The 9,527-nt window shown below is 36.5% G+C and overlaps 2 protein-coding genes across 2 annotated transcripts; both read right to left on the minus strand.

Annotated features, from left to right (window-relative positions):
* Positions 1 to 4,187: 4,187 nt before the first annotated feature.
* LOC103513464 (eukaryotic translation initiation factor 1A, X-chromosomal-like) lies at positions 4,188 to 7,552 on the minus strand. Its single transcript, XM_008478296.3, has 4 exons — positions 7,401 to 7,552; positions 6,398 to 6,481; positions 5,862 to 6,202; positions 4,188 to 5,342 (listed from the first exon to the last, which is right to left on the minus strand). The coding sequence occupies exons 1-4, from the start codon at positions 7,414 to 7,416 to the stop codon at positions 5,337 to 5,339; spliced, it is 447 nt and encodes a 148-aa protein (XP_008476518.1). The 5' UTR covers positions 7,417 to 7,552; the 3' UTR covers positions 4,188 to 5,336.
* A 630-nt stretch (positions 7,553 to 8,182) lies between these two features.
* LOC103513465 (ATP-dependent DNA helicase PIF1-like) lies at positions 8,183 to 8,749 on the minus strand. The gene has a single exon (XM_008478297.1). The coding sequence runs from the start codon at positions 8,747 to 8,749 to the stop codon at positions 8,183 to 8,185; it is 567 nt and encodes a 188-aa protein (XP_008476519.1).
* Positions 8,750 to 9,527: the final 778 nt, after the last annotated feature.

A 9,527-nucleotide genomic window follows, 5' to 3' on the forward strand; every position in this document is an offset into this window, starting at 1 on the left:
TTTCAAATGGAATGGTATGTGTTATAGTGTTGGAAATCAAGTGTTCTTTACTCTAATGTCAGAAATAAAAGATTAGTAGGTAATCTATGTATTAGGTATCTCTGTGAGTATTGATTTTAGTTACCCCAGCATTTGCAACATAGGAGGTGCAGGTTGATTGCAGTTTTGGCCGGAAACACATCGGCAATCAGGTCTTCAAGATTGGTCATTACTCTCACACCTGTCAGAGGAACAAGAGTCTGGGATTATATCTTCGTTCGCTTGTCAAGAGGAAGGACTCGAGTTCGAATGCCAATTGAGGCATAATATTTTATTTAGAATTTTGACAAGAGTAAGTGCTCAATATCAGCTGAACTCCACACTCAAAAAGCTCACTCTGAGGCTTAGGTGTAGGGGCAAATAGCCCCTAAAAGATACTGGTGATGTAAAGGGGCACGGTTGGCCCAGTGGTACCGCGCTTGCTTGTCCTTCAGAAGGACACTAGAGGGAACTGTAACTGCTAAGGTCTTATCGTCCCGAAATCGAAGAGAAAAGGAAGACAGGATAGGAGAAAGCCAGCCGTCCCGAGAACGAACATTAATTATTCCATCATAATAAAATCCGCCTCGGGTGGGCATCGAACGCGCTGTCTAGCGCTTACAAGGCAGACGCGCCACCAACCAACCTAACTAGGCTGGCTGTAGATAATGTCTACATACCTATTGGGGGTATTACCAGGTATGGTATCAGTACCTATCTGAAGTTGACAAGTTCTAATCAAGTGACTAAAGTTCTGAAGAGGTCTGAATGAGAAAAGTTACCTGCACCCAGGTAGTAAATAAAATATTCATTGCTCATACTCGTAATCTAGTAGTGTCAGACATATCAACGATTAAAGTTATTTCTAGTCTACAGGGTGAATCCGAGATTCATTTTAAAATGAGCGAAATTTTAGGGTGTTTTAGAGAAATCGATCCCGGTTCTCGTCACTGTTAAGTGACATTAATATGCCGGTTGGGTGGAAGAGCTCACTCAGTGAGAATCCTCCTATTAGAGGTAAAAAACAACTTTGCGCGGGGTGAACTCAGCCTCGTGAGGAAAATTGAGTACCTACCAGTGAAGGCATTACCAGTGTAAGAAGATTATTGAAAGGTGGAAATTGATAAAATCGTATCTGCTTATACTATTTTGTATTTTTTTCTGACTTGTTGACACATTGACAAAACATCACTTCATCAATCACCCGGCAAAAGTAAACACCTGGCTCTTTGTATAATCTACTCAGCACTCTCTCATGTAAATTTGTTTGTTAAGTAGGTAAAGTAGGTTCACATATTTCCATTCTGATTGGAAAGATTAAATACAAACAATAAAAGTACACGGAAAATAAAAGCACTAGATGTAATGATGGGTAGTGTGATAACCTAAATCCTACCGACTGGTATGCAAGTAGGTATTGCCTTCTTTTACTCTACACTCTGTTCCTCTAATCTAAATTTTTGTTCTCTTGGAATGGCTGGTTTTTTCCTATCCTGTCTTCCTTCGGGACGATAAGACAATAACTGATACTCTTCACTTATCCAGTTGTCCAAGTGAAGCGTATCAGAACTGATATTATTATTATTATTATTATTATTATTATTTCATCTTAATTCATATGGAACTTCACAATGTTACTGAGTGCTCCATCAAGAAATATAACTATTGTTTCAAGAGGTTTCATTGAGGGAAGTGTAACAACAGAGGTCTTATTGTCCCGAAATTGAAAAGAGAAGAAGGAAAGGATAGTAAAAAGCCAGCCATTTCGAGCACAAACCTTATCAATTTAAGACAAAGTGTGCCCCGGGGCAGGAATCGAACCCACGACCTAGCGCCTACAAGTGAGGAGCACCACCTTCCTAGCTAACTAGGCTGACCTTCTAACTAATTTAGGGACCTACCTATCTAATTTAGGAGCTAATAAATGACGAATTACCCTCTTCAGATTTTTGTTCTCTTGGAATGGCTGGTTTTTTCCTATCCTGTCTTCCTTCGGGACGATAAGACCTTGGCAGTTATAGTTCCCTCTGGCAAACCTATTTTTAAAAAATCTCTTATTTATTCCCCCTGCGATATTTTTACTGTTAAGTACCTTCTTCAGTAGAGCACCTTTACATAAATAAGATACTTCAGCAGAATTTTGACTGTAAATGTCAATCAAAACAACAATGCTGTTGCCAATTATGCAGTAAAATACAGTGTTGCATTACATTGTATTTTGGGTTCAAAGTTATCACTACTGCAAAGTATAGGATGGTCTTGCTTCTTGTATTGAAGAAACAGTACCTACTTTTTTCAAAAAGCTCAATTTGAAATGAATGGAAAACCAGGGAAATTTGCTCATATGCATTTGTAAATATAGCTATGTAAGATTATATATATTCAAAATGCACGTTTCTATCTTTAATATGAAATTAAACTAAAAAAAAAGAAAAAAAAATCGTGTGGTTTATTGGAACTTGGAATTGCAACTGTTGATAGTGTAGCAAAAATAATAAAATTGATAAATAGACAACGAATTCCTAGTGAAACAAAGGAGAAAATAAAACCAACACACATAAGTGGTAAGTACCTGCCAAATATTTAACTCTCAGATTTAGAGTTACCAGTTTGTATTGGAACAACACATTCAACTTTCACCCTATACCTAATTACTAATTCGACCAACACTGTTCTTGCAGATTGTGAAAAGCATTCATTGGACTACAACCTTATCTACTCCAGCATAAAACTATTGGAACGCCCATACCAGACTCAATTCAAAAATGATAAACGGGGATAAGTCATACAGATTACTCCTTTTCAAAGCAAGCATGTAAACTGGCATAATTCTTAAATATATTTTCAAATAAAAAGTGATTTATTACAATGAAAATAAAACCAACTTAAAAATAGAGATACCACAAGAAGGGGGGGAAGGGGGGAATTGGCTACAATAACAAAACAACTAAATAACGTACCCATAACATTATGTATAGTATTTACAATAGTTTTCAATATCATCTGTACACACTCAAATAAGATGCTCTCCGAGCAGAAAATTGTTTAGATTCAACACATTGATCAGAGGAAAGTTGCTTTTCAAGCTAAACAGACTGATAACAACATGAAGATTACCAAGACAGCTAAGGTGCATCTAGCTGGAAACAGTTTTTATTAGGTGATTATCATCATTTTTGTTTCTGTGGGAAGTGCTGCCTTGGACACATGCAACATTGAACCTGACCAAAACCATGGAAAAAATCATCCAAAGCACCTTGTAGAAGAATCAAAAATACCTATCAACTTAGATCTTAGATATTAAACTATTGGCAGTTACCTAAACACTAAAGACCTTAGCAGTTACCTAAACACTAAAGACCTTAGCAGTTACCTAAACACTAAAGACCTTAGCAGTTACCTAAACACTAAAGACCTTAGCAGTTACCTTAACACTAAAGACCTTAGCAGTTACCTAAACACTAAAGACCTTAGCAGTTACCTAAACACTAAAGACCTTAGCAGTTACCTAAACACTACGTTCTCTTGGAATGGCTGTTTTTTTCCTATCCTGTCTTCCTTCGGGACGATAAGACCTTAGCAGTTATAGTTCCCTCTGGCAAACCTATTTTTAAAAAATCTCTGATTTATTCCCCCTGCGATATTTTTACTGTTAAGTACTTACCTACTTCAGTAGAACACCATAATAAATTTAGATAAATAGAATACTTCAGCAGAATGGTGACTGTAAATGTCAATCAAAACAACAATGCTGTTGCCAACTATGCAGTAAAATACAGTGTTGCATTACATTGTATTTTGGGTTCAAAGTTATCACTACTGCGAAGGATAGGATGGTCTTGTATTGAAGAAACAGTACCTACTTTCTTCAAAAAGCTCAAATTGAAATGAATGGAAAACCAGGGAAATTCGCTCATATGCATTTGTAAATATAGCTATGTAAGTTTATATTCAAAATGCACGTTTATATCTTTAATATGAAATTAAACTAAAAAAAAAAAAAAAAAAAAAAAAAAAAACGTGGGTTTTTTTGAAATTGGGATTTGCAACTGTTGATGGTTTATTGGAACTTGGAATTGCAACTGTTGATAGTGTAGCAAAAATAATAAAATTGATAAATAGACAACGAATTCCTAGTGAAACAAAGGAGAAAATAAAACCAACACACATAAGTGGTAAGTACCTGCCAAATATTTAACTCTCAGATTTAGAGTTACCAGTTTGTATTGGAACAACACATTCAACTTTCACCCTATACCTAATTACTAATTCGACCAACACTGTTCTTGCAGATTGTGAAAAGCATTCATTGGACTTCAACCTTATCTACTCCAGTAGATATCTTCTCCAGCATAAAACTATTGGAACGCCCATACCAGACTCAATTCAAAAATGATAAACGGGGATAAGTCATACAGATTACTCCTTTTCAAAGCAAGCATGTAAACTGGCATAATTCTTAAATATATTTTCAAATAAAAAGTGATTTATTACAATGAAAATAAAACCAACTTAAAAATAGAGATACCACAAGAAGGGGGGGAAGGGGAGAATTGGCTACAATAACAAAACAACTAAATAACGTACCCATAACATTATGTATAGTATTTACAATAGTTTTCAATATCATCTGTACACACTCAAATAAGATGCTCTCCGAGCAGCAAATTGTTTAGATTCAACACATTGATCAGAGGAAAGTTGCTTTTCAAGCTAAACAGACTGATAACAACATGAAGATTACCAAGACAGCTAAGGTGCATCTAGCTGGAAACAGTTTTTATTAGGTGATTATCATCATTTTTGTTTCTGTGGGAAGTGCTGCCTTGGACACATGCAACATTGAACCTGACCAAAACCATGGAAAAAATCATCCAAAGCACCTTGTAGAAGAATCAAAAATACCTATCAACTTAGATCTTAGATATTAAACTATTGCTAATAAAGTCTTACACACACTAATAGACCAATTGCACTGGTCTAGTTGATTTTGAAGTAATTTCAACTGAATATATTTTTCTGTCGATATTTAACAAATTAATGTGGTTTAAAACCAAGATTAGTTTTGTCTAGGATAAAACTCCAATATATTCAGGAATTTGGGCACTTGTACTTACTATCAAGTTGTTCTATTGTGGTAGCCAGCTACTAAGTATATAAAATACACATTACAGATCTAATAATATTTTCATGTGGGAGGAGGGGAGATGTACATGATAATTTTGCTGTGAACTTATGATGGAATATTGTTTCAACCATTTCAATTTGTCAATGTACCTACTGCTCACAAGCATATTTGATCCTTTGTAGGGGAACACTTATATCTGAAAAAATATCAAATCAAAAAATATAATTAGTTTTATGAAGCAAAATATTTGGTTCAAAATGTTTACATGACAAGGACCTTATAAAGAGATGTGTAGGTAAGTACTTGAGTTTTAGTAGAAGTTATTAGGAATAATTTGTAGTTAAAATAACCATTTGATTCTCACATTGTTTTAACTGTCCCTTTTATCTAACAGCATTTTACATAAACTAAGCACACATCATTGTGATGTGAAGTTCTCCCACAAACACAATACATAGGGCCAACTCTATTCAATAATTTTCAAAGCAAAGGTCATTCAAGCTAAATTCTTAGATATATTCTGTCCCTTTTATCTAACAGCATTTTACATAAACTAAGCACACATCATTGTGATAGGTCAAGTTCTCCCACAAACACAATACATAGGGCCAACTCTATTCAATAATTTTCAAAGCAAAGGTCATTCAAGCTAAATTCTTAGATATATCTGTGTGAATCTGACTCCTAATTTGTGCATATGAACTTTTTCACTTACATTATCAACTGCATTGCCCTCTTCATCATCACTGATTTCATCTCCAAACTCAATATCTTCATCGTATCCCTCTTCAACAAATGTGACAGTATCGTTGATTCTGACAGTTTCTGGGAATTCACCATAAGTCTTCAAGTTTCTGGCTTCATCTGGTGTATATTTGAGGATCACATCAGCCTTGGCATCTTGATAGTCTCGGAGACCTATCAGAATGATGTCACCTTGGTTAATCCATACCTTTTTTCTCAGTTTCCCTCGAATATGACACAATCTTTTGGTTCCATCAAAGCACATAGCTTCTAGACGTCCATTACCCAACATTTTGGTAACTTGTGCATATTCTGAAATGGAAGAAGAAAATTTAGGATACATTGGTGCAAACACATTGATAAAGAATGTAAGGTAGGCTCAAACACTGGAACCCAAGTTAGTAAATAGGATTTTTTTTTACATACCTTGTCCATCCTCCTTGAACACCAATTCTCTCTTCTCTGTTTCGTTTTCATTTTTACCTCTCCTTCTGTTTTTTTACATACCTTGTCCATCCTCCTTGAACACCAATTCTCTCTTCTCTGTTTCGTTTTCATTTTTACCTCTCCTTCTGTTTTTACCTCCCTTTCCTGAGAAGAAGAAAACAAATATGGAGCATATTATAATTTAACTACCCTTGCATCAATAATAGGTAGAGCTTACTGTAAGTGATTGATGATGTAGCAGTCAAAGTTTAGGTAATCCTGGGCAATGTTTGAAGTTTCATTAGAGAATTTGCCCATAATAATAGAGCTCTAAGGGTCAAATCATATCAAAAAGAACTACACTAACATCCGAAGTCCAAAATGACAACCACTACACCACTGAGGTTGGTGCCACAACAACCAAGTAAAACCTGTTCTAATGTGGTTATGGATATGTGGATTTTCTTCGAGTGATTAATGAGCAGTCAAAGTTTAGGTAATCCTGGGCAATGTCTGAAGTTTCATTAGAGAATTTGCCCATAATAATAGAGCTCTAAGGGTCAAATCAAATCAAAAAGACAATGACAACCACTACACCACTGAGGTTGGTGCCACAACAACCAAGTAAAACCTGTTCTAATGTGGTTATGGATATGTGGATTTTCTTCTGTAGTGTGAGATTTTTATGGAATGCAGACCAGTATCGTATCCCTACTTACTAACTTATGGAGATTGCAATATTGCACAACTTTTTTGGTAGGTATGGTAGCTATTTAAGATAATGATAGGTTAAGGTTTCATGTAACAAGCAGGTAGGTACATTAGAGTGTAAGGATAGTGAAGCTACTGAGTGATCCAAGTTTCAAACGGAATGGTATGTGTTATAGTGTTGGAAATCAAGTGTTCTTTACTCTAATGTCAGAAATAAAAGATTAGTAATCTATGTATTAGGTATCTCTGTGAGTATTGATTTTAGTTACCCCAGCATTTGCAACATAGGAGGTGCAGGTTGATTGCAGTTTTCAAGATCATGTGAGAATATTCCACGGCCAATTTCACATTTACGGAATCTCTAAACACTTACCTTTATTTTTCGGCATTTCTAGAGGACTTGAAAGCTTCTAAAGAATGATAATTTAATTAAACTTGATCAAAAGTCGTCAGAAACTTGCCATTCTGCAAAATATGAAATGGCTGAAAGACTAGTACAGTGTTGTCAATTGATGACAATGGAAATACCGTACAAAAATTCTACAGAATGATCGTACGCCACAACAATATCGTACTATTCACCTCCATTTTTTACAGCATTATTTTTATTTATTTATTTTATTTTTTACAAAGAACAAAATAAATACTTTAAATAACTTCTTAAGTACTTGTTGGTGACCAAAAATTCGGCTAAAGTTCAAAGTTTCAAAAAACATCCAGGTCTTGGAATCATGTCTTGTACGGTAATACCATCGGGCATTGTACGGTATTTCCCTTCAAGATGATCGTACGCCACAACAATATCGTACTATTCACCTCCATTTTTTACAGCATTATTTTTATTTATATTTATTTTATTTTTTACAAGAACAAAATAAATACTTTAAATAACTTCTTAAGTACTTGTTGGTGACCAAAAATTCGGCTAAAAAGTTCAAAGTTTCAAAAAACATCCAGGTCTTGGAATCATGTCTTGTACGGTAATACCATCGGGCATTGTACGGTATTTCCCTTCAAAAATGAAGTCATAATGGGGTGATGGGTACCTACGTACCTACACAATACACATACTACAGGAGTAGTTCGTTGTATACAATGTTTTTTACGTAGGCCACTCCTGCTGATGGGTACCTACGTACCTACACAATACACATACTACAGGAGTAGTTCGTTGTATACAATGTTTTTTACGTAGGCCACTCCTGCGTGAACTCTGTTCTCAGGCACAAGAACAACGATGTCTTGAGGTGACCTCACTCGACTGAGCAAGACATACAACTGACCGTGGGTGAAGCAGTCCGTCCGCAAATCGACTCCCACGTAATCAATTGTCTGCCCTTGGCTCTTGTGGCCAGACATAGCATACGCCAACATAAGCGGGAACTGTCGGCGCGAGATCCGGAGTGGAGACCCTTCAACCATGGCAAACTTGAATATTATTCTAGGAATACCATAGAGTTGATTTCCACCCGGCATCCGTACAGTGATCAGGCGGGGACTGATGGCAGTGACGATCACCTTGGTACCATTGACCAATCCGTCCGCTATGTTGAGATTCCTCATGATGAGACATACAGAGCCGATCCTGAGACGTAGAACGTGATCCGGTACGCCTTTACCGGTGGCCTGGTTTACAATCTGTATGTCTGCATCAAGAGAATCCTCGTCCTCTCTGTCAACAGAGTCAGCACTGAGTAGCTCGTGAAGTTGTCCTTCGAGCATACCCAGGATCCTCTCGTTGATGTTTTTGACATTGACGTTGAGAGGCGCGAGGATAGCACGCCGGGCGGATTGGTCAGAGTCACGCAGGATATTCAAAATCAAACTTCAAAAAACTTCAACTTCAAAGCTTCAAACGTTACCTACCTCATGTCATGGAGGATGATCGAGGCTGTTCCTAGCTAGATTTCATTTCTTTGCATTGATGCCCTACCCATCAGCCAGGGTAAGTTAGTTCCTATACATGACACCTATCTGCCAGGATATAGGATGAGATATCGTCTGAAAGCTGCTGATGTATTATACTATTAATGTAAGTTTAAACTGACTACCTGTTGGCTTATGATGGTGTCAGTTTGCTAGGGTCCAAAATGTTAAAGGTTAACAACTGCTTCTACTGAAAGGTTAACACCACTAGAACTAGACCCACTGGACCCTGATACTGGGCATGAGGGTATTTCTTCAACTAGTCAAGTTACTAAAATAAAGTAACTTGCAAAAGATTCTTTTTAATCATGAAGGATGAAGAAATGGCCCCTTCTGATTTGAACTTATGATAATTGGAAGTTTAGGATAGATGTGGTTATCCAATTTGGAGTTATTCATCAGGTGGTCTGAATTGTTATCCATTTGTTATTTCAAATCTTCAGGTTAGCTTAATTATTTTTGCCTTTCTCTCTTCCTCTCCTTTCTTTTCCTCTTCTCTCCCTCTCTTCCTCTTCTCTCCCTTTCTTCCTCTTCTCTCCTTCTCTTCCTCTTCTCTCCCTCTTTGCTCCTTCTC

Source organism: Diaphorina citri, unplaced genomic scaffold (genome assembly GCF_000475195.1).
Source record: "Diaphorina citri unplaced genomic scaffold, Diaci psyllid genome assembly version 1.1 scaffold974, whole genome shotgun sequence".
Classification (NCBI taxonomy): Eukaryota; Metazoa; Arthropoda; class Insecta; order Hemiptera; family Psyllidae; genus Diaphorina; species Diaphorina citri.

What these genes read in the sequence shown, in the direction of transcription:
- LOC103513464 (XM_008478296.3), bottom strand. An exon ending in GTTCAAGGAGGATGGACAAG is followed by an intron (nt 6,203 to 6,397) that starts GTATGTAAAAAA and finishes CTTCCATTTCAG; the next exon opens with AATATGCACAAGTTACCAAA.
- LOC103513465 (XM_008478297.1), bottom strand. Translation starts at nt 8,749, where the DNA reads ATGCTCGAAGGACAACTTCACGAGCTACTCAGTGCTGACTCTGTTGAC.